Source organism: Besnoitia besnoiti, chromosome XIII, assembly GCF_002563875.1.
Source record: "Besnoitia besnoiti strain Bb-Ger1 chromosome XIII, whole genome shotgun sequence".
Taxonomy (NCBI): Eukaryota; Apicomplexa; class Conoidasida; order Eucoccidiorida; family Sarcocystidae; genus Besnoitia; species Besnoitia besnoiti.
Window position 1 is genome coordinate 805552 of NC_042368.1, and position 24583 is coordinate 830134.

A 24583-nucleotide genomic window follows, 5' to 3' on the forward strand; every position below is an offset into this window, starting at 1 on the left:
CATGCAACAAAAAAAAACGCATGTCGGGAGACGGTCAGGTCGCCCTAAAGGCAGACACACACCTACGAGAGAGATCAAAAGGCTCCCCAAAAAACGGCGGAGCCCCTCTGCAAAAATCACAGCAGCTTTTAACAATCTGCAGTGTCTGTGTGTAGCTTCTTTCTCTGTTCGTTGGGTCCCGTGTATATGGATGGCGCTCGGCGCATGTCCAGGGCTGGTGACATGCGCGATTTCGATATGAGGCATCGATGCGCTGCTGGAAGCTGTTCAGTCCCTTTCAGTTCTGCAAATGGTGTCTATCGATGATCTGTATTCATTACACGTCTCCCTTTTTTCTGAGATTCTCCTGTAGAACTTGGACTGCGGAAACGCGGCGGCGAACGGTCACCCCTCAAGCGAGCAGCGCCCTAACCAAGTCTGGCGTTGCCCTCGCGATTCGCCGCGCCCACGAGAGTTCTTCGGTTTTTCCTGCGCTTCTCTCTGTTCCTACCTTGTTCCTATCTCGCGCTGCTGCTGTGCGGCCAGGCGCGATGCAGCTTCTGCGGCGGTGAACTCTAGAGGCCGTCTCGTAGATTTTTCGCTGACCTGCCAACCTCAGCAGGCCGATTCAAGCTTGGCTCCCCTGGAAGGTGTGGTTTTTGGGTTGAGCGAATTTCCGACGAAAATCCTCTGAGGTAACGTCCCCCCATGCCTCTCGTGGCCTCTGTGTGAGGAGCCTCGGCGGCGACGGGCGACAGGTGCTCGTCGCTTCAGACGACGCGGGCGGAGGCTAGTCCAGTCCCAGGCTACGCAGCGAAGTCGAGACGGCGGCCGCGACCCTCCTGGCTCTCTTCTCGATTGCTGATTAGAGAGTGGCAAATCTGACTTGAAACCCCGCGATTCCGCTGCTAGCGGGCGCCCCGACGGGCGAAGCTTCTAAAGCATGGCGCCCGTTCGCCTGCTAACGGCCTTCCAGGCAGGCGGCGTCTGCTTTAGCTCGTGCGGGGCTGAGGCGGGCGTCAGCGGCGGAGTGCTCCCCGGTTCAGTCCTTTTCCTTCCGTTTTCTGCGCGTGCGTCTCTGCTGAGCCGGCGGCGGGCAACCCGCCAGGCGCGCGGCTCAGACTTTGAGAATGACAATGCATCGGCGCCTCCCTCGACGCCACCGACTCGTCCTGCCGCTTTAGGGTTGAGGAGGCAGCTATGGCTGGCGGCATCACGCAGCCAGGCTCCCTCACGCTCGCGCCCTGTAGCTGTTGCGCCTCAGGCGTCGCGGTCGGAGGGACTCGAGGGCCTCTGCGGCGCTGCATCCTCCGCCAGCGCATGCGCGGGTCGGGGGGGGGGTGACGGGCGCCCGCGCGCCTTGGCGCCGCTGCTCGCGTGTCCAGCGCCTGGTGCCTCCCGTGAGGAGCTGAAACATCGGTGGAGTGCGGCGTGGCTGCGCCGCCCGCATGCCATGGCTTCCGGGCGTCTGCGGGTGGCAATGGGCGTCGGCCTCGGCTGCGCGTCGGAGCGCGACCGGAACGCGGTTTCTGCTGCCCCCCTTTTCTTCTTCTTCAGTGCTCGCCCCGTGCACATCTTTCCCCCGAAGCCGTTTCGCCGCAACGCGCAACACTGCGACGCGCGCGAGCTCGCGCGCCCCCCGCCGCACCTGCCGACGCCGATCCAGGTGCATGGCGGCGCGCTCCCGCTGGGCCTTCCTTCTTCCGCGGGGGCCTTCTCTTGCGCACCGTCGTCTGTGCGCAGTGCATCGGCGTCGGCCGAGGGGCGAGCCGTGCGGAGCTCCGAGGAGGCGGAGGACGCAGGAGACTCGCGCGGGAAGATCGAAGCGGTCTACAAGCAGGTGCTGCAGATGCACAACACGCGGCGGTGGTTTCACCACCAGATTTGGAACGCCATCACGAAGCGAAACTGGGCCTTCGTCGACAGCCTTTTCACTCAGTTCCTGTAAGGCGATGGCGCCGTGTGCCAGTTCTCAAAATGCAAGGGTTCTACCCCTTGCATTCTGAGAGAACACCGAAACGGCCGCTGCGGGTTGCTGCAGCGGCCGTCTCGGTGTCAGTGCTGTGAGGCAACCTGCGCAGAGTTTGCGATGAAGGGCGAGATAAACAGTGGCGTGTACGCAGCTGCTCGCCCGCGTGCAGCGGCGGGGCTTATGCGCGAGATTACCTGCAGCTAGAGATCTCGCCGGTGTCTGAGTGTGTGGATGAGCAGAGCGGCAGACGACGTCGGGAGTTCGAGTCGACATCTCGGTGCACACGATGTCTGACGAACTCCCACGTATATATAGATCTAGAAAGTACTGAGATATAAATATAGCTGTATATATTTATTCATACATACCTGTAAATGTGTTTCACGCACACGTCCCGCCGCAACTGTGTCAGCCGCGTTGGTGTGCAGATGTGCGTGTGACCTCTTGCCCCCTCATCGAGGCTGCAGGAGAGCCTGGCCATTTCGCGGTCGCGGGATTTCTACAGTTGCGAAGCCGATGTCAGGACTTGGCTGCCATTCCGATTTTCATTCGCCATTTCGTTATTTCGTTCGCCGATGCATGTGTTTCAGTCAGAGCGGGTTCTACTACGATGAGGTCACATACACGTTGAAACTTTTTTATTATCTTCTGTCGCACCGCACTCCATCTGAAAATGTAAGCCGAACTCGGCCCGCGGCATGATTCTCGGCTGTCCTCCCGTGGGAAGACTCTTGCTTCTGCACCTTCGCAAGGCATGTAAAATATCATTCGCTCAGAGTTCGGCTCCACGCCTTCGGTAGCATTCAATCCTCAAGTCGAAGAGAAGGCTCGCGACTAGCGGCGGCTCCGCAAGCCCGGGGCTCGCGATTCTCAGAGCCTAAGGTCTACACGCATACCTGCCGGACGGGTTAATCGCAATGTATTGTTTCTTTAGAGAGGCGTCTGGGGGTGACCGTGCAGCTGTACCCTCATGGTCCTGTGTGGCTCCCACGGAGCAGACATGAGCGCACCGATATGTTTGTCTGCGTCTTTGCATCGGCGTGTCCTCCTGGAGGATGCATAGGCGCTGTACGCACTCTGTGAACTCGGAGAACCCGCATTCTGATCTGCGTCTGGTCTGTTCATCGTGTTGCGTGCCTGTGGTGTGCTGTGCGGCAGGCGATGCTGGTTTTGGAGGAAATGAAGTTGGCGAAGATGCATCCAGCCATCGTTCGCATGAACGAAGTACGTTTCGATCGCAGATCGTGCAATCATATCAGGCCACTAGAAACCCACACGAGAGCATGAGCACCCTCTAACCTTCGCGCGTCATCCACCCCCCTCCCACCCCCCCCCCCCCCCCCCCCCCCCCCCCCCCCCCGCCCCCCGTCCACCCTGGCAGGCGGCTCGCGCCAGGACCCAGAATCAGGATATATTTTTTTGTCCGTTTTCAGGGTCTTCTGCTTTCCTACTTTGAACTCGGGGAGATCTTCTGTCTTCCGCCGGCGTCCGTTTGTCAAAATCTCTGTCGCGTCACCTGGCAAGCTGCCGTCAAGTGAGGACTGGTTTCGGCGCGAAGCAGGCGCAACAGCGTGGCCAGGGAGAACAAATGCCGCGGAAGCAAGAGAGATGGGGCAAGCGAGGGGCAGCAGAAAGCCGCTAAGAATGTAATGCCATTCTGAATGGAATCATGAGTCGTTTACGGGTCGCATCTCCATGAGAGGATCAGAAAGCTGTGTGAACGAAAAGCTTGTTCTTTGTGTCCGGCGGCGCTTCTCGTATAGGTCGTGCATCGGCTTCACCTTTGAAAACTGACTTTGAGTGGGGCCATCTGTGCTCCGCTGGACTGCCGGGTACCCACTCGTACACGCAGTGGTATCTAGGCGAGCGCAGATATGATTTGCTGTGGAGTATGTGGCGTCGGAGCGCCGGCTGTGAAGAAGCGGGCTCAGCCGTTTGATAAAGAACTTGCAGGAAAAGGGACGTGTTTTTGTTGGGCGACGAATCTGTGTCTGACATGACAGGCTGCAACGCCAGCGCAAGCACCGGCTGAAGAGGTACCTGGAGGCGCTGCCTGTGAACTATCTTCTGAGTCTCACGCAAAAGGTGTGTCCACACTAGTAGTTCCGGTTGTCGTATCCCGGTTGCGGCCGGGGGCCGGGCCTCGCAACCACACACTCAATGTTGGACGGGTGGGGGTTTACACATTTTTTTTCGAGAAAAGCGACGTTTTGCACTCGGCGCAGCGCCAGTGGCCGACACGTACACTGCTGGTGCAGTGTACGTGTCGGCACTCGGTCAGGGGGGGGCGTCTTCCCACGAGGGAAATCCACTTCTGGGTTGCCCTTTTGCGGGGTGAACGGCTGGCACTCAGCGGGCACGAGGGAACGGAGGCGAATGGCGAGGGCGTCAGTGGGAGGTTGGTGTATGCAGCCAAGGCATGCCGCTCTGTGAGGGCACGTTTCTCTCAGGACGTGGCGCAGTTGCTCGCGAAGAACGAAGAAGAGCTGTGTCTCCTGCCCGCCGCGCATGGGCCTATCGGGGAGACAGCTCTGCTTCTTGAAGACAGTGAAGAAGAGGAGGCAGAGGAGGACGAAGGCTTCGACATCGGAGAAGACATCGGCGCTCTTCAGCAGTTCACTGCGCCAGACTGCCATCCCGCGGTATCCGCGTATACATCGAGGCCAACTCCCCTGCTGCCAGAGGGGCCTGTGCCTGGACGTACGCACGATTCCCGCCTCATGGGCGCCCGAGACCTCGACGCAGGGCCGTCTCCGCACACGCAGTTATCATTCTCTGATCAGCCCACTGCGTCTTCGGGCCCTGATCCGTCCTGGCGCGGTCTGCGAAAGCGAGGTACAAGTCGACAAGACTCAACTTGGTACTTCCAGGGAAACCGCTGACACCGGTTCCCAGATGATTTCTTCTGTCGCTCTCGTGTACTACAGAGTGGGTATCTGCGTGGGCTTCCCCTCCCCCGTGTTTGAAAGACTTGAGTGAAGCGTGTCGTCCACAATTGATCAGAATTGATAAGGCTAGAGATGGCCTCCTTCTTCTGCTGGGCGGAGAGGAGGGATTTTCCTCCGTTCTCCTTAAGAGAGCCTCACGTACAGAATTGTTCAGGAATCCTATTCAGGTTGCCCTGGGTGCGCCAGAAGCTCCAACAAAAGCCAGGCATACTCGCGCATTTGAGAGCGCTGCGTGTAGTTCTACGCGCGTCTCAAGGCCCACCACTCGCTTAGGATCGACAGAGGACGGGCCTGGAAAGTGGAACCACGTCTGACGGATTCTGCAACGTACTACCATACACAGCGTGGAATTTTCTTCAGGCAGCGTAGAGCGGCTAGCTATATACAATAATATCCTTTCAGGTGCCGTGTTTCACGTGGATGTCGCACGCCAGCGGTGTGACGGTAGACGTTGGCATTTTGACCTCTGCGGATTCGCCATCGCCGCTCTCCGAGCTCGTGCGAAGAACCATACTGAATTCCGATTAGGATGTTTTTCATCTCGGGAGACCTGCCCGGGGCTGGGCAAAAACCGCACTGATGTTCGGTGGGGATAACTTCTGACGGCACCGTTTTTGACTTGACTTTGCTTACTGTCATCCCGCTCCCTCCCTGCCACTGTGTCTATTGTTGATGAGGTCACCGTTGAGCACTTTCCGCGCTCAGGCGCGTGCGCGGCAGAATCGAAGAGGCGGGGCGTTCTGTCTCGGCTAGTAGTGCGTGTCGGAGACCAGTGCAGTTGCTGTCCACATACGTGCGCTCAAGCGAATGCCTGCTCCATGATGACCGGCCGATTCGCTTACACACGCGCAAAGTGTGGCAGTTGCGTACGTGGGCACGCTTCAGTCCCCTCCACCCTTTTTGCAATGCATGGCAGTCCGTACCATCAACACAGTAACCCATCATTGCTTAATCGTCGAGCACTGGTCACTTGCGTTGTTCAGCAGGTATGAGTCCAAATACGGGAAACCCGTCCCGTCGACTCGACAAGTACTCCATCAGTTCCTGAAGAAACGGGGCGCAAGGCAAAGACTGGAACCCGAACTTCACGGTCGTCCCCATTGCTGGCGAGTCCGTTATGAATGACGCCAGCAGCGAATTCCGCAGCGTACACCAACAGATCCACTGTGTCGCGCATACATGGCTACCGGCGCAGAGAGTTTCCTGTGGTACCCGGGAGTCTGAAAGACATCGTCGATTTGATACAAAAGCAAGCATCCGCTTCGGCGCGTAGCCGCATGGCCTCAATACCAATCGTGCACGGGCAAAATGAAACACCTCAGAATACCAAAACACCGAACAAAAGACACGGAAGCATATGCAACGAGCATTATAAGAGGCCGACTACTGGCCGATAGCTATATCGCAGCTACGGCAGAAGGGTGACGTAGGCACATGATGTGGTTGAAGGCCGCGTAGATTCGGCTTTGAGACGCCAGATCCAGGCATAACGGTGGGGTAAGACGGAGACAGGATCGCAGGAGGCCAGCAGCGGTTGTAGTGTGCCCTGCTCGAAAGAGCGGGACATACCTCCCAGTACCACTGTGGGCTAGTGGTACGTATTCTGTGAAGTGGCGCAGCATGCGAGTAGGCACGTAACTGTGTGAAGGTACCGCTACCATTGCAACAAACGATCCGTGCCACAGTACACGCTGCCGTAAGTCCCAGAGATGTTCGTCAGTTCGTTGTCGTCCACCAGTTATCCGCGAGCCGGGGTGTCTGCTGTAGCAAGTGTGTCTTTCTGGCCCGATCGTGTATCGTATAGGCAGAGTCACAGGGACGGCAAGGCAGATCCTCTTGCGCGACTCTGCTGTAGGGAAATCGATAGTAAGAATATCCATGGTGGGCTGACACCCGTGGAAATCAAAACTGGAGCACACCGTGTCACTGCGCTTTGGTGGCGCGCGAGTTGTCACTCTCCGCGTTCGCTGGTGCGCGTCTTTCGATTAAGAGGGCCTGGGCTCGTTGTGAGACTAGCGCTCAGGCGATTCAAGGCAGATAAAACTGGCCTGACTGCACGACGTGAGCGACAGCGTGCACGTGTTTCTTTTGGTGGCTATTCAGGAAGTAGGTAAGGAAAATACAGCGGCGCCCAAAGCGGTCTGCGTGACCGTCAAACGCTGGATAACCGGAAGTGAAACGCCGATACCACCGTGTCTGCGTGCTTTCTGTCTCCACGCGACGAGATCCCCCTGCCTCAACGCAGAGTGCACAAGTCCATATGGCTGATGCATCAGAGTCGATTGCCATGGACACCCAGACCCTGATATTTTTTTTTCTCGTTTCGTGGAGTTGGCCAGCTAACGACAGTCTCTGAAGACTGCTCTCACGGCCAGCACCAGAAAGCGGTGTCCTCGTACGCGCTCGCCGTCGGCACGTGGAGCGAAGGCCTGCTCGCTGCTGCTTCATGCCGCGTGATATGTTAGCCATATATTGCCACGGAAAGAGATGAAGAGGCCTTTTCTACTGGCCCGTCAGGAGGCGCTCACATGGAAGCTCACTGCGTACATCAGACCTAAAGAGTTCACTAATGGTACTAGAAAATAGGAGATCGCGTTAATTCTTGGGAAAACGACTTCCGAACCACCAATATATATTGGTACGAAGTTTTGCGATGGAGACTTACTGTGCATTCTTTTGCACCCATGAGATAACTGAGTCGGTCCTACTGCACGTGTCACGTGCAGGTATGACATAAACGGTTAGTATTCACCATCAAGACTGGGTGCGCAGCGCCAGAACATCTTCAGTTTTAGGGCTGCATGCAGATCATTATACAGCCCCCCCCCCCCGCCCGCCAGCACAATTATTGAAGTAGGTAGTTACCGCAATTCCATGAATACTGTGTCTGCCTAACACGCACGGCGCAGATGCGGAATCCCTTGTTCCGGATGCATGGAAGACGTAGACAGACAGCGGCAGGCTCGTGCTTTCCACAGGTCGTTTCATTGTGTCTCCGTCAGTTGGCGGGCCCTGCTCTGCACGCCTAATGCTCGCCGGAAGGCGCCCCCGTGCGCAGGATGCTGCACACGGCGGAAGAGCGTTGGATGCCCCAGAGTAGGGATTCAGGGTTCGAGCCTTCGGCAAGAAGGTGGATCGGCGAAGACCCCAAAGGTCCAATCGAGACAATGTAAATGCTTTTAGCCGTGTGAGCATGAGTTTGTATTTTGAAACGTAGACTCCCGTACCTCGCTGGAATGGCGAACTCGGCGACCTACTCAGAGCCGAAAGGGCTACAAGAGGCCCGACTACGGCGACGCCCCTCAGCCAGCAGATTGTTTGATTCGGTAGCGGAGCCACAACAACGTTCATCTGGGCTCCAGTGCGCCGAGTGGGAACTGGCTGCCCTTTCGGGTCGAACCCAACCGTCATCACGTAGTCTCAAGGAGATCTTGGAGCTTCAGAACATTTCACTCCATGCGCCATCGACGAATGCGCGCCTTCAGGTGAGCATAATTCTGTATCTGTATCTCACGACGCGTGGTAGCCAGTTAATAGGCAGTGTGCAGCAGCCCTGTTTTCCGTATGGTTTCGCCAGTGCAGCTAGGCACTCTTGTCGACGAGCCACTTACCATGAACTAGCTGCCTCCGTCGGCGGCAGCGGGTAAAACACGACGCCTGCTCACAGGCGACAGCGGGAAGCACGGAGCTCGTGCCGCTGTGTCTGTGAGAGGTAATCATTCCGCTGGGGACGGATTGAAACGAACGCTCGGCTGTCCGGTTGCGCACGACAGCACCGCTGGTGGGCTCCAGATCGGCAGTCAGCCAACAGCGGATCCCATCTAGAATGCCGGTTTTGCAGTCGGTTCGACGTCAAGAGAACCCCGCGCACACTATCCCTCCGTTCTGAGTGGCTTTAGCGAGCAAATCGGTTGCGCTGCTATCTTCTATCCAGGAAAGCCGAGGGCAGATGCACGAAGTGGAACAGGCTTTGGCGCGACACAAGGAACACTATGCGAAAGAAGAGGAGCAGTTTCGAATCAAAGAAGCCCAACTGAAAGTATGAGAGCAGCACGACCGTTAGTCTGCACCATGCTGGTGCACCCAATTAGACATCAATCTAGTCTCGCCTCAACTGGCTGTGGGTCGCAAGTCTATCCTGTAGCAACTCCTGGCACCACGTTTAGGCGTCTGCCAGAATCGTATAATAGTTCGTTCCTAGGGTGCGCGTGGCTCTCCACACCGGTGGCATTGAACGCTTGATGCTGTTGCCTGGAGAGGGCTTGCACTCCCTCTCACCCTTCGGTCCTGCATGATGGCGGCGCGTTGGCACTAGGATGTGAGCATGCCTCGTCTATTGTTCGAACAGGACAAAGAGGCGCAGCTCCACCTCCAGCTGAATAGATTCAATAAGTTCGTCGACACAAATGAGGAAAAGAGAAGGCGTGCAGAGAAGCGCGCTGCTGTGGAGCGTGAGGCCATCAAGGAGAAAGAAAGTGCCATTGCGACGCTGATGGTAGAGGTGGAGCAGGCAGAGGCAAAAGAACAAGAGCTCGAAGCCGGCGTTAAACGATGTGCGTCATGCTCCAGGCACGAATCCGCCCCAGACGCCGGTCGATGCGCAGGCCACCAATTTCGGCCTGCCCACGTAGATCCATTCGTTTCGTACCGGAACTTCTGAGCAAGAGGCAAGTGGTGTGGTGCGTTCAAGTCCGTTTGAACTTGCAGTCTCTTCACCGCGAAGCAGTTCTTTTTTCGCTGACTGAATACTGCTGACCACTTCCCGGCCGTACGGGTTCGCACAAGGCCTTGGTAGGAGTCGAGGGCCACTCTCATGAGTACACATATGAGCGAGTCCAGCTTCGGACAACACGAGGCAACCTTTCTGCACTGTCCCCCTTTCCGTGAAAAGAACGGGTTGTACTCGTACTAACGCCACATTGATGCCCACTTTACGACGTCGGTAGGCAGTTCGTTTCGCGATGCGAATATCAAGCTCTGAACCGTGCAACAAACAACATGCCGACACGAAGAGTGCTACCCGGGTGTTCATGAAACGCCTACTTTTATCTCTGAGACTGTATTCGTACATTGTTGGCAGACAGAAAGTTTGAGGAGTTCCTGACGGCAGTAATGCACGTCCGCGATGAATTTCCAGAAATTTCGGACATGATGAGCCGGTATGATCTGCTTCAATCTGTCAACGGGACCCTCGTGAAAAAAGAAGAGGAGCTGAACCTCAGAGCCGACAAAATCAGAGGCGCCTACCAGACGTATAAGAGACATGCAGCAAACGAAATTCTGGTACGGTAAGAGATTTTAGACTTGCTGAGCGGTTCTCCGCGGCCAAAGAGGACAGACAAGCGTGCCCGGGTAGAAACGTTCAACGGTGCTCCCGGACCAGTGAATGCTGGGCCCAGTCTACGATGCTTGACCTTGTAAACGCGTTACATCACCCTGAAAGGGGCAATTTTATAGTGAGATGCTCTAAGGAGGACGTAGGAGATTTGGTCAGCGCAGGCAGTGATCTAGTTTTGTATTGATGCCGGTGCTCAGGAGAAAAACAACTCAGTGGCGGCACTCCAACGAGAACTAGAAATGTATGAAAAGGAAAAGACCAACAGCCAAGGTCAGACAGAAGAAATGCTTAACCATGCCAGCGAAGAGGCCCTGTACTTTGGGAAGTTGCTGCTCTCCGTCGAGAATCTATTCCAGCGGTGCATAGAAAAAAGACCGAATATACAGCATGCGAACCACCTGGTGAAGCGCTTGCTGCGACGTCAAGCGTAAGTGCAGATCATCCGTCCTCAGGCTTCCTCTCCTACTCTCTATCAAGCGTGCAACATATGGGATGTAATAATTTAATGTTAAGACAAACAGGCGTAGCAGGCATATCATCTGATCTGAGAAACAAGGCAACAGCTACGTGGGATAAGACAAAAGTTTTACCCTGCAGTCACTTCTGTTCAGCAAATCCTTCTTTTGCGACGGAGGAGATTTGCAGAGGATACCATTCGCTGCACTCACTTGAAGAATGACTGAATGTAGCGCTGCCACACTCTCATGAGTATCATCCGTATTCCTCCTAACCCCGTGCGGTTCTTGCGCACACCCAGGGAGGCCCTGGAAGGCGATGCCGGTATTCCTGGTGCATCAAATCCCAACTCTCCTTGTCCAGCCAGCATTCCTCCACTGACGTCTCCTTCAGCAAACCCAGCTTCCGGCAGTGCCTCCATCGATGACGGCGCCAGCACTGCGAAGAGCTCCGTCATTGTGACAGTTGCGCCACCAGTAGGGCCGAGCGCCAAAATCACTGGGAAGGGAGGCCCTGGTCGGCGCCTCGAGGGCGGTTCTCCAGCGGATACGAGGGAGCGGAGGCCGACGCGCGAAGGCGCTGACGGCAACGCAGCTAAAATGCAGTCGTCGCCGCAGCCGTCTCTGGCCTCTGATTCCATGCCAGTGGACGGGTTCCCACACAACACTACGCGGCAGTTGAAGAAAGTAGCAAACGGCAATACCCCTCTCCTGACCAGCAGAAAAAGACGCGAAAATAAGGCGAGCGAGAAGACAGGGGACGCTGATGAGGTTGACGAACAGAAGCAACTCTGTGATGATGCAATCCAGATGCTGGGCGTCGTTGCAAACTACATGAGAGACTTCAAAGATATCTGTGACATTTTGACAAAGAGCAAAAAGCTGCAGCAAAAGGGGGCTAAAATGGTTAACGTTTCGCTTGGATACTGCCGGAACGAGGGTGAGCACGACTGGACTGCAGTGGTGAGGGCAGCCGCCGGTGCCTTCTCGTGGCCCGTGCAGCCCAGCGCGCGGACAAGGCATGCATTTGAAGCCGGTTGCGCGGAACAATTCAATCCAAACTGAAGCTTGTAGAGCACAGAGCCAACCCCTCTCCAGCCAGTTTCTTTCACAGGCGTCTAATGCCATATGCCTTGTGCGCTCGTTATGTTGTATGTTGTGGCAGAGGTCGTTGAATTCGTCACACTCCGGGACGTCTACGCGATGAAGGGAGGCGGTGGTAGTGCTGGCAGCCAGGGAGCCAGTGACGCCCTTTCAAGCGGCTCCAGTCGCAGATTTGTGAGCAGAACCCGGGGTCAGCTGACCGCAGGCCCCACCGGGCAGATCTACCGAAACAGATTGAACTCGAGGTCGACGGCCGCTGGAAATTAAAAGAAAATGTGGGCACTTCTCAGGCAACGGCACTGAACCAATTCCCCCCACAACGGGCCTCGCACCTCTCGTCCTGCAAACACGGCTTCTCTTCATTCTCTCCATCGCTCAGTTTCCGCAGTTCGGGGCCTGCTGGGCGTGTTAAGAATGTGAGTCAAGTCCAAACTTGACTCGTGCCTACAAACGCATTCCTCGCGGCACTTGTCGGCACAAGGCAGCTTTGTCGCTCGAAAGAATCTTCTCGGCTTCAATGTCACTCAAGCATTCAGATACGTGCAACTCTTTTTCAATGCTGTCTGTAACCGAGCAACTGATGCTGATAGTCTGCCTTGTGAACCGTAGCGCCCTCAGCCGGTCTCATCCGATTCCCGTCATACAAGTTGTTACTCTCCGTCCTCGCAGCACGCATTCAAAGTGCTAGTTGACTGTTTCGGAAGAAGTCGCCAGAGAAGCTTCTTCCTGCCTCAGTGTATGCAAACTTATGCCGAAGTTCAGGCCCATTTTGGCCTGTCTTGCCGGTTGCGTAGACACAGATCTACGCGACGGCGTCACTCCTTAGCGAATCGCATTCGCGCGCAGAAGGCAAATAGCGTCGTGACGGACGTGTCTACAACTGCAGATGCTTGAAGCTCGCTGTGCAAAAACCTTTACGCCGTACAGGTGGCCAGTCACTTACGTGTATTTCGCACTGTGAAGCCGACGCACTCTCGCAGGGCGCCACACAGCACACGTATTTTCCCGCTAAACGGCCGCGACTACCGAACGCTTCCCCTCCGCGAGGCGATATCGGGCACCATTCAATACATTATTATGCAAGGCTTGCTCAAAAAAGGATAATCGTTGTCGTTCAATCCCGGATCACGTTTTCGTGGCGTCGGCGAAGAGCGTGTCTCGACAAGCGCATGCTGTGTGCGCCCGTCGGGAGCATGCCTCGCAGTGCACGCGATCTTCGAGAGGCGCCGAGGAATTCTAACGTCTTTGCCAGTGCTTCGTCCTTTAAGAGGCATGCACACAGATGGATGGTGAAGTTTTCTGTGAGGCATGAGGCGTTGTGCTACCAAAGGGAGTCCTTCTGTCACCAGACAGAGCTCGACCCCATCGCCCTGAAACAAGTGGACGGCCGAACGGGCAAACCTGACAAGGAGACAGGAGGGCGCGAGACAACGGAAAACTGACAGAGGGCAATAAAGCATTTGTGCACTCCAGTCGTTTTCCAATTCCGTGTATTCTATTCGTCATGAGCCTCCTCATGTCCTCTCGTGCATCTTCAAACATGGGTGCCGGCAAGGTTGTGGCGACCCTTTTTGCATTGGCATATGCGCTTCGACGCACTCCCTCTCCGTTCCCGCAAGAGACACCATACGCGCGAGGACTTCCATCCAGCTGAAGTTCCGTACTTGTCCCCGAAGTCTAGACTTTTTTGTGAGGCATGAAACCCATGAATGCTCGCGCATTCCTCCGTCTGCAGATTTAAAGGCACACACCTAGCTGCCCACGCCCGAACCAGTAACCATGGCTCAGTTCCCTTTCCTTTTCGGGCGAGTTCTGCTCCCAGCTCGCTGGGTAGTCTTGCTGTTTGGTGTCTCCGTTTCATCTTGGCTCACACCTCTCTCAGATGGCGCCAGCGGCTGCGGTTTCCTTCAAAGACCGGCAGTCCCGCTGCTGTCGGCTGGAGCTGTGTATGTTTCCACGCTCACGCGAGGCCTGTCTCCTTCTGTGTTTTCCTACCGGTTTCAAAGAAGTGGAGCGCAATCTCTTCGTCATTCCCCTCTATACGAGGACATTTCTTCGAAAGAGGCTGTCTTGAACATGCGAGAATGCTATTCTCTTGGCAAACAGCCCGCCGACTCCACAGCGTGTCACGGAGGCGCGTCGACTGTGGCTCCCCGCGGGGCACCCGGAGCGAACGTCAACCTTCGAGCAACTTCCGCACTGCAGCCTCCGAAGAAAGGTTTTCCCCGCGCAACGCCTTTACCGTGTGCCCATTTATTTTCATCTCTGTCGCGATTTTCGGCGGCTTCTCCCCTGTCAGCTGTGCGCACGCTGCGTGTGGCGCCGCGGAGTCTTGCTTTGCGCGTGTTTAGTTTGGCGCTGAGGAATGGGCGTCTCGCTGACCTATCCGAGAACCGAGGCGACAGCTCTTCATCTTTTTTGCTGCTGGATAGCTCCAGCAGCGAACTGCAGAAAGCCTGCGCAGACAGCGCGGCTGCGCGGGCGGGAACAGATCCGCAGACCGCCAGCGGGGCTTCATGGACAGAACTTCCTTCAAAAGAGCGTAGACAGAGGGAGCTCGTTTCCGCCATCCTCCGGACTATCCCGGTTTACACTGTTGTGCTCAAAGAGACGCAGCAGCTCGTGCCTGCATTTTTTCCTTCGCATCCGGCGGGGGGAGCAGAATCACCACATCGCGAGCCCAGAGAGCAGGAAGCGGCCCACGGCAAGGGGAAAGGCAGACGGAATATGAGACAGGAGTTAGAGAAGTTGTTGTCTGAACAGGTGAAGACCCTCGAAGACCTCGAGCGAAGGAAAGGAGTGAGCAAGGCGAGAGGCTTAGGCCTCTTCTTCCTGAGCCCGCGCGACGCTGCAGCTTATCTGAAACACGTTCAGTCGCAGCGCGCAGGAGAGGGCTCATCGCTTCACGGCGGGAGAAGACCCCCATTGTTGGAAATTGCGACCACCTCGCTGGCCAGCGTCTATCCTCTTCTTCTACCGCCCTACCCCACTGATCTTCCTGCGCAGTTGACCGCGGCTGCTTCCGCATCTCGCACAGGCTCAGGACCGGACGGCCGTTGGCTCGGGCTTGGCGCGCTACGGAGAGTTTTTTTCGGGTGGAAAGATGCAGCGGAGACGCCGGGAGCCTGGGGGAGCAGTCAAGACGGCGCAGAAACCCCGTATCTTTTCTCACGCTTCGTCCTCGTTCCGGACACGTCCCAGCTTGACGCTCTGCTCGCAGAAGAGGGATCTGAGTCGTCCTTTGTTGGTACCCCGTTGTTCTACGTCTCACACACACCACGAATCCCTTGGAGTCTCCTCTCGAAAACTATGCCGGGTGCGTCCGCGCCGTTTTCGCTCTACCTGAGTCGAGAGGACGCGGAGCGCGCGCGGTGTGCCGCGGGGCAGAAGGCACGCGACGGCGCAGACGGGCTGCCCTGGTGGAGGCGACTGCGGCGAAGGCCGCTCGCTGTCTACCACACGTCTCTCGAAGCGTTTCTAGAGTCTTTTGTGGCCAGAGCTGTCGCTTCCTCACCTCGTGACGCGCCGGCATCCGCCCTGCCCTTCCTGCTCGTGCCTGCATTTGATAGCTTTGCGCGAACTCTGGCAGAAGAACGTGTGAAGAGACCGGGAGACCTGCTCGAGGGGGGGGAGGCTTCTCCTTCTTTGCGCCTGTGAAGCGTCTCCTTTCTGCCAGCCCCGCTCTCCGACGTCTTGAGCGAAGACGAAAGGAATTCACCACAGACTATATCGTGCCGCTCTTTCGCGCAGAAAGAAAAGGATCTGACGATGACGATGCAACCTGTCAGCACATCAGCGGCCTACTTCCCGAAGACGCATAACACAGAACTCCAGGCGGATGTGTTTTCCACCGCGAAGTCTCTGTGGATTCGTGATTCAGACCGTCTACGGTGATACACGTACCCAGGGTAGAGTTGAGTTTCCCTGCAGCGAGCGAGCCCAAGAATTGCTGTTTGTTATAGTTGGCGACTACATATATACTGCCGTTTTCCGAAGCGCAGTTTTCAGCCCTACCTAGCTGCCAGCTGCCGGCTTCGCCAGGCTTTTGCTGTATTCTCCTCTGTCCTGTCTTCCCTCTCGGTGTATGTGCTTCCCGCACACGAGGAGTGTTCCCGGCCGCGGCTTTTTATATTATTTTGCAGCTTTTCCACTGGGTTTCTCTCGCTCCGTTCCCCTGAGTACTGCCTCTTTTTCGATGCCCTTTCTTTGCCGTCTCTCCGTTCTTCTGCCTCCATGTGCCGTGGCCTTGCTTCTATTCGCCTCTTTCTCTCGGCTTGTTTCTTGTGGGAGTCCCACACACCTTTGGAGCTTGGGCGTGGCTTCTCTAAACTAGTTTACCGTCGAAAGCAGAATAACATGCATTTAGCAGCCCGCCTGGTTTTGCTTGTAGCGGGCATGTCTACTTGAGAGGTGGAAAGTCAAAGGAGATAAAGACAGCCACGCGTTACCCTAGCGAGGGCGCCTAGATGGAGTGCGTAGACAGTGCCTACGGAAACGACGTCAGCGCGAGGCTCCGCTAAACGTTCCCCCACCTTGAATCCACAGTCCACCTTTTTCAAGGTTGCGAAAGTGATGGCAGAGAAAGCCCACAAGAACGCTCCAACGCTGACGCGTGAACGAACACCGAGACATGCATCGCTAAATTGGCATCCATGCAAGCGCCAGGGCCACCCCATCCACCACGTAAGCGAATAAGATAAGAGGCCTTCGTGCTTGGGGCCTTCCTAGCGTTATTCTCTTCATATGCTTTCACGAAGAACGAGGCCCGCTTGCATCGCGACGTTTTGGAACCTTGATTCTGCCCGAGGTCGCGAGGAAACTGCCGCGAGCCGCCGTTCCAGCTCTCCGAACTTCTGCAAATGCCACGTCAGCTGCGAGTGGCGGTCGCTTCGTTGCTTCGCGTGGTTGTTTCTGTGGCGTCGTGTCCCACCGAGCTGACGCACACGCAACGATGTCTTGTCTACATTCTTGGACACGCCTACCCCTGGCTCTCCACTCATCAGGCTTAATACGCAATGCAGCGCTCAGCATGAAAAACCCCCAGCCTTCGTATCTGACTAGAGTGCGAGCTGCCTTGAGTGCTTTCGTAAAGGACGCTGACTGACATCTCGGCGCAATCTATGTTCGAGGAAAACGCGTAGAGATGGCAAACTCTTGCGTATCAGAGCAAACAGACACGGCCGCAGACAAGGAATAGCCCCTGCCATGTCTCCTTCGGGCCGCTGAATGGGCATTTTGAATCGGGCTCTGTAAATATCTGCGTACGATGCCTATGCGTTCAGAAGCCGCTCCGTTGTTACTACCGGCTTTGGAGATGAGAATGTGGAGCGGACGGCGTACTTCTAGAGACCACCTAAGACGCCGGAGCTCTTTCCGCACCTTTTCTTGAGAGGGGCGCCGCCCCGGAAGTGACCTGATTCGGAGTTGGTGTGGTACAAGGGCACGGAAAAAAGGCTGCACTCAGACGATTGCATATAGATACGCTATGATCAGGTGGTTCAGTCTCCGGGGGATGAAACTCAAATAACTCGCGCATTCTAAACGTGCCGTTTTTTCTCAGTAGCAGTACTTCATAAACACACAACTACTTGAAGCATGAGCACAATTAGTACCCCGCCGGAACAGTGAAGCCTATCGCAACTGATGCTAGTCCCCGTTCAGGCACCCACCCATGGCGCTGACAGTAGGTAGAGATACGGGGCTAGAAACGTCGACTGCTGTTTGTTCTTTGCGTAACTGATCTAAGGAATGACAAACCAAAAAACTTTTCAAAAGACGGATCTGTTTTGAGCGCCTGGAAAAAGCCGCCATGCGAGATGCACAACAAAGGACCGCACCAATCTGCTGCTGTGTGCCGCCTCAAGTGGAAAACACAGAAAAAAGAGAGCAGAAACAGAAAATGCGAGGGAGAGAAAAACTTCTCCAGTCTACCAGGCAACAGACCACTTAGAGCGTAGGAAGCTACATGGATGCTGCTGAGTGGGAAGGCAGCACAACTCATTAAAAAAAAGCCAGGGGCATGCTCCTTAGGCTTTCTTTATGTATCTCGCGTACACTGTCGAGATAACAAAACAGATGAGGAAAACAAGAATGACAATGAGAAGGAGACGAGTAAAGAATGTCGTGTTGCTTTGTTTGCCGAGAATGCCCTTGACCTTCGCGTTTAGATGCTGAATTTCAGTTGCCGCTTGATCTGTCTGCCCGTGAACGTTCTGAATCAACTCATGGTGAAGATCTGCATTCTCTCCAATTTGAACTGCGACGTGTGCTGAAAACAGATGGCGACACAACACATCGAGGTACACCTGGACACCAGTGTATCACATGTACGTGCGTGGTACGCTACGTAGTAAATGTGAATGTAGGCATACGCTGAACGATTCCCGCCGGTAGAAAACTTCTTTGGCATTCGCTAGAAGATGTAACCCCAATGACCGGAACAACCGAAAAAAACAAAGCACCAAAAGCAAACGCGGAAGAACGATGTGGAAGACATGCGAGCGGCAAGAAAAGTACCGGTGGAAACAGTACAAGGGACGAACTACAGGCGCCCCCGCGAGACGATTGCCGCGAGGAGGCAGACTCAGGAGGCACATGGACAGGAAATTCGCCTAGAGCTCACGCCTCGCCGACCTCTTCTTCTCCATCTCTCAACTCCTCGCAGATTACGGGCGCACTTGCTCGGTGGCGTCGTGAAGCGCTGCGCCGCATGCAGCGGGAATTCAGGGGGCCCCGCTTCACCCCGAATGCTGTGGTCTCTCCTACTCATCACATCTGCCAGCCGTGTGGCGCTTACCGATTCTGTCGATGGCATCTCCTATTTCTTCCACTTGCTTGTCGAATTCCTCGTCTCTCGCTTTCCACCTTTTCATGGTCGCCCGGTCCTCCTCAGAGACTTCCTCAACCTGCGGGCCGCGCCCCGCGGGCGAGCTGCCCCCGTCTCCATCGACCGCCTCGCCCCACACCGCGGTGATAGGCCTCTCGGAGACCCCGTTCCGCTGGAGTGCAAAAGAGCCCGACTGGAGCTCCGTGAGCGTCCGCAGACGCGCGTTCTGCGAGCCGCCTCCGTGGGAGGACGCTGTGCGCTTGCTGTCCCGCCGAAGCTCCTCGATGGCGCTGCGCAAGGCAGAGGGGAAGAAAAAGCGAAAAAGATGCAAGCAGAGGGCGTGGGGGGAGAGTCCGAGGAAGACGCGCGGCCAACAAGAGAGAAGCGACAACGAGGCAAAGCAACAGAAAAAACGAACAGCGGAAATATACGGAGTAGCAACGTGACGCGGAGAAAAGGGGGAGAACCCATATGGCACAAAGAGATGACGCGACAATGGAAGCGAACATTCGCCTTACCGCATAAGCCGATTGATATCGGCATGCCGTTCCTCCATGTCCTCATCACTCAAGTTCTTCTTTTTCCGTGCCTTGAACTGTTGACCGTAGATCGTACTAAGCTCTTCAAACAGTTCGCGGAGAAGCGAGAGATTATCATCAATTTCTCCGCCTAGGCGAACAGTCTCCAGGGTCGTACCTGCGGACCCGCGAAACCCTCACAGCAGATCGTAAGAATGAAGAGTAAAACACGACAAAAAAGAAAATGCCGTACACGCTGCGCAGAGCCTGTGCCCGAGAAAGGCAGAGACAGACAACCTCCGCTTGTGAAGCACCTCCAGGGTCCCTTCGTCGCCCTTCTCATGACTGAATTCAGCCATACAGCTGCACATTGGTAGGCGCAGATCCCATGACGGGCACCTGCCTAACGGTGAAGCGACCGCAAGTCGTCTACACGATGCATATCTGGGATTAAGCGTCAGCTAGGCTCTGCGTGCATGTCTCTCGCTAAAGGTTCGAGATCCACGACAGCGACCACTCAAACGAGAATCTCGCGGAGCTCACGCGGTAAATAGCGCGCCGTTGCACGTGATCAAGAGCGTGACTGAACACTGGCAGGTTTTAGGATCTACACAGAAAATCTCCGGACGCTAGACGCCGCTCTCGAGCGCATCTCTGTCTCCCGCAGTTTTGCGTCTTCAGCCTCTCGCGCCGCTTCGCGCTTCTCACCTTTGGCGGCGCGTATTGTCCGTCTTTCTTCGATAAGCATGTGCGTGTTTCGAATGGTGTCTTCCATTCGCTTTTTCACCGCCAGGAACTCGTCTGTCTCTTCTTCCTTCTCCTCGTGGTCGGCAGCAAAGCACTCCTCCTCGATCCTTTGACAGAGCGCGACCAACTCATCGAGCTCCGACGGAGGCCCCTCAGGCCCTCCTCTGTGCTGGCCCTCGCCGCCGGCGCTCAGTCGAGAATGGAGAAAAGACAACGAACCAGCTCCGTCGCGCTTCGACTTCTCGCCGCTGCTCCAAAGCATCTTCTGCCAGCCTCCGCTCTTCTTCCACCTCGAACCTTGACTCCCTGGCGGCGGCGCGCCCGCGAGATCTAAAGCGCGAAACGGACAAGGAAGCGGAGGACGCGTGCAGAGAGGCGTCACTTCTCCAAACGAGAGAGACATCAAGGACAGAGACAAAGCACAGAGTCATGGCATGCAAACGCGGACGGACGAAGGCACGACGCCGACCTGGTGAAGCAGGGAGTCGCGACCACACCGTAAGACGAGAGGAGAGTTACCGCGGCAGGACCTACAAGGAGGAATGCAATGCGCGAGGTTGCATGCCGACAGAGACGTGTACTGCTCGCGTCCCGCCTTACACGAGCCGCATGCAGAGGCCTGCCTTCGTGTCCGCGCAAGATTCAGCTGCAGGCGTCGCCCTGGGCGCGACCCTCGCCCTGCCTCGCTGTCAGACCTGCTGCGCCTCTCTGCGTTCGTCTCTCGCAGCCCAGTGCTTACGTCTGTGAGGGAGCGCCGGCTTGGCTTTCGGCTGCTTTCGCTTCTTCCTCGTGTCGACTGTGGGGAGAGAAGGCAAGTCCTTCTCAGTGGGGAGAACCTTGGGAAGGCCCAAGGCTGAGCTCACGTTCATTGTGGCTTAACTGTTGGGAGGCGGAAAGGCGCGACGCTGGGAAGAGAGACGAAAGGCTGAAAGAAAGCGAGACCTAGAGGCGCGCAGGAGGGAAGAGAGATGGGAGGGAGGGGGGAGGGGGGAGGGGGGGAGCTGCGTGCGGCGGGCGTCACGGAAGGAAAGCCCAAGCGGAAGAAGGGGAGATGGCGACGAAAACGCCGGTCAAAGGGAGAAGGGATTCGCAGGGGAATGACGAGGCGCGACCGCATGCCCCAAGAGAGGAGAGAGCCCAAAGTCGCATCTTTACCGGGGAAAAAAGTGGAAAGGTGAGGGCGACGGAAACAGGTTGACACGAAGGGGCAAGTCAAGTCCCGGCAGAGCGTGCGAAACATGAAGGGCACTGAAAACGCGGAGACAGTAAGACACGGCGGAGGCGATAAGGGAATTGCGGACATATGGAGCCAACGAGGACGAAGCGGCCGAGGCGAGGCAGGAGGCCAGGCGTCTGTTCACCGTCAGCGGCTGGGAAGCCAAAACAGGAGTAGAGAGAAGGGGAAGTAGCAAACCCTGAAAAGGCCGAGTTTATGAAGCTCCTTCAAAACGCCGTGGACCATGAACTAGCGCGAATCCGGTCTGGGCTTCGCGAGAAGACAAGACACGACTACCGGCAGCGGAAGGCCGAAGGAACTTTCCCCGCAGAGGCAAAAGCGCAAGCGCCAGAAGAAGCACGCTGGACGGCGACAAACACGACGAAAAATTGTGGCTGATAGGAACGAAAACACGAGAACTTCTGTTTGGGTCTTCACGGGACCAGGCCCTCCGGTCCGAAGTTTCAGACGGACTGGTATGTCTCACTACGCACACCGATGAACCTCTCGGCGCCCGTCAAGCGCCTTGATCATCCTGTCGACTAGAGACTTACGACGCGGACGGCGTTGCGACTATTGCTGGTCCGCAAGCCGTAGAGTTTGCCACGCCGTGAGAATCCGGTTTCTAAATTCGACCCGACTGACACGACATGCGCTCTCTTTTTCGCGGCCAATAGTCGGAGACTGCGCTGCGCAAAGCATACTACGGACAGGGTCGCCGCCCGTCACTACTTTAGCTAGTCTGTCTATCCGCGTGCCGTGCAGAAAAGGGTCTCCACGCCGCAGTAATGGCATCCCGCTCTCTGCTCCTCCCGCAAGAGAGGTACAAGTGAACCGCGTTTCTGCGTTTGACAAGAGAACTTCTTCCGGAGCCCTCGCAAGGAGAGGCACAGCGACGCTGGCCTTTGGTCACCTGGGCTCTACAGACAGCTGGTTTGCTGCGGTAAAAAGGCTTGCGGAATGAGAATTTCGTCCAGCACTCTGTCGAATGTGAAGACTGCGTTATGTTGCTGGTTGCCTTCATCCGAGGGGGTATCCGGCGCTGACTGTCGCAAACACGCTAGCCCAGAGTCAGATTAAATGTATGGCGTGCCAGCAACAATGCTTGAAAGCCGTGGCATTTAAGTCTACGTGTGACAGTCTCAGGTCCGTCATTGTTACCACATGCCATTTGTCCAGGGTGGAAGTTGGAAACCTCTTCGGGCGGAGTTCGCCGCATTAGTCAAGTGATTCAACAGAATAATCTCAACGCCGTACGATATTGGAGAAGCTTACCCGATGATTATCCTTATTTCTTCAATCCCAAGGATCTTAGAGTCCGTTGCTGCTAAGCGACAGGGAAACATACTCTGGCAACAATGCCACGTGAGGAGTGTCGCATTCCATAGTCATGTGCAAGCATTGTGCGAATACTGAAGACGTTCTGTTAGGCTAGTCAGTCGGAGGACCTTCTCTCGAGATGCTTTCACGAAACCGTGTGCGTTTACGCAGCGCCGCTCCATCCATAGGCATTAGCCGCGGGAGACCAGTTGAACATTCACTAATGAAACCAGCAAGAGTGGCGTGGGATGGATAGAAGGCTCGAGCCATCCGCGATCGTTTCGCCCTTGCACCACAAACCGCGACCGCATCAACCGGCGGAGTGGGTTCAAGAAATCCTTCTGTTCTGCTCCAGTGTTGTGCACCTCTGCCGCCGCCACCGTTCCACGTTTGTGGACGACGACGATAGATGACGGCAGAGCCGGCAGATCGTGGCGCGGCGCTCGATCACACCGTTGAAAGGAGCATGATAAGCAGTCAGACTCTAAGCTGTCGACACCGAAACGAGAGAAAGGTGTGGGTGTGACTGTAGTTCCGTGTGCGTCGAATCGCCGGGCGGGTCGTTCAGAGCGAAATGTCCGACAAAGGACGCAAAGGACGATGACGACAGCACCCTAGCGCCAACATATGATTATATGGAATCTTCGAATATGATGAACCGCTCCTGCTGCCTCCAAAGCCACCACATGGAATCTTCAGTAGTTCTTTACCGTAAGGCTTGACGAATTCGGAAATGCGAAGATGTCGTCTGTATCCGCGGCACTTCTTACAAAAACAAAAAGCTTTTCAAAGAGGGAAGGTAACGTTCCGGCGGAACGCGCCTAAAGTGCAGGAGCTAGAGTGCCCAGTCTGGTGCGTTTGGCAGATCCCAACATCTTGTCCATGCGTTCTCAAATGCCACGCCATAATCCACAAGAACACGAATGCTTCATCCTTCTGTCTGGCACAGCCGGCCGAACGAACCCGTTTCACAGCGGGCTAGGTACTGTTTTCGGGAGTCATTGCCAGGTCTCAGATGCGGCATTCCACCATCCCGCAAACTATCGTGCTCACTGGCCTTGAACGGTCTGTAGTGTTCCAGCGGAGGCCGAGAAACCCGCCGCAACACAGTGAACGCGGGGCTGCGAAATCGCAAAGTCATCTCTCTCCATCTCTATCGATCTCTAGTTGCGGCTGCAAAGATACCCTTGTCGCGTCCACGCTCACCACTTGGCTGTCTCCTAGCTTGCGCGTAAAGCGGTTCGACTCTTCGTACGCGCCTCCTCCTCGCTTCCCGCGGAGAAAGACATCGCCCGTCTCCGCCCTGTCCCTCCTGTCTAACAAGACACAGTTGGCAGCCGTGCGCCACGGGCACGAAACGCGGGTCGGGCGCGCCCGCCGGCCGGACAGGCGAGACGACTAGTTGGCGACCCCGGTGCAATTGCCTTATCGAAGGGAAACGGCGGCCGAAACCGGACCACAGCTGTAATTTTCGACGGAGAGGAAGTTTCTTCCAAGAGGTTGTTGGTCGAATCGCTCCGTTCGCACGACGACCCGCCCTAGATCTCAAGGCTCCACCCAGTTCCTAGCTCCAGGGCAAGCCGACTGTCGCGTACAACTATGACGCATGCTGCAGTACGTATTACTCTCTAGTTTGCCCGAGCCTTCGTCTCGGTTCATGGGTAATCGGCCTCGAAACGTCAATCTAGTTTAAAATTTCTTCACAAATTCAAGCCGACTAGGCTGCGCGTGCCTGAACAAGTGCCCCCGACGTCGCCGCCAGCGCGGCCTTCCTCGACGCAACAAGACATCACCACCAGAAGCCGCTTACTCTTCACCTGTCCTCTGTAAAGCGTTTCGTGGTGTCTTCAAAATCAGGCCTTCAAATGAAGAAGCCACAGGGGTGAATTCTCAGCCTAGAACGGTTTCTGGTGCGTAAAACCGTCAGGAAGCCGTTGGTGTCTCCAGAAGTCCGAAAGGCCCCTTCGTCATCGCCCGCGAACCCCGGGGGAATTCCGTACCATAACGCAAAACATATCACAGTTCCGTCTTCATATATCTCTCCACTGCATCCTCTTGTCTCGCGTGGACCTTAATTGTTTTTGACGTTTCTGGTGGCTGCGGCCGCTGTTTAACAGGCGCATAAGGCGGCGCTACAAGGACACGGGGTGTCCGCAGGCC

At 56.0% G+C, this 24583-nt stretch overlaps 4 protein-coding genes across 4 annotated transcripts; 3 read left to right on the top strand and 1 right to left on the bottom strand.

Moving 5' to 3' along the window:
- Positions 1-922: 922 nt before the first annotated feature.
- BESB_030790 (uncharacterized protein) lies at positions 923-4833 on the top strand (the record flags this gene model as incomplete). The annotated part of the gene is made up of 6 exons (XM_029361747.1): positions 923-1923; positions 2542-2626; positions 3110-3175; positions 3385-3485; positions 3955-4036; positions 4402-4833. The coding sequence occupies 6 exons, from the start codon at positions 923-925 to the stop codon at positions 4831-4833; spliced, it is 1767 nt and encodes a 588-aa protein (XP_029215214.1).
- A 3302-nt stretch (positions 4834-8135) lies between these two features.
- BESB_030800 (uncharacterized protein) lies at positions 8136-12063 on the top strand (the record flags this gene model as incomplete). The annotated part of the gene is made up of 7 exons (XM_029361748.1): positions 8136-8384; positions 8834-8938; positions 9248-9452; positions 9980-10182; positions 10435-10664; positions 10995-11632; positions 11858-12063. 7 exons carry the CDS (start codon positions 8136-8138, stop codon positions 12061-12063), a joined length of 1836 nt encoding a protein of 611 aa, XP_029215215.1.
- Positions 12064-13575: 1512 nt separating this feature from the next.
- BESB_030810 (uncharacterized protein) lies at positions 13576-15453 on the top strand (the record flags this gene model as incomplete). Its single annotated transcript, XM_029361749.1, has 1 exon — positions 13576-15453. One exon carries the CDS (start codon positions 13576-13578, stop codon positions 15451-15453), a length of 1878 nt encoding a protein of 625 aa, XP_029215216.1.
- A 2369-nt stretch (positions 15454-17822) lies between these two features.
- On the bottom strand, positions 17823-20756 carry BESB_030820 (uncharacterized protein; the record flags this gene model as incomplete). Its single annotated transcript, XM_029361750.1, has 5 exons — positions 17823-18064; positions 18593-18912; positions 19141-19318; positions 19849-20193; positions 20627-20756. The coding sequence occupies 5 exons, from the start codon at positions 20754-20756 to the stop codon at positions 17823-17825; spliced, it is 1215 nt and encodes a 404-aa protein (XP_029215217.1).
- Positions 20757-24583: the final 3827 nt, after the last annotated feature.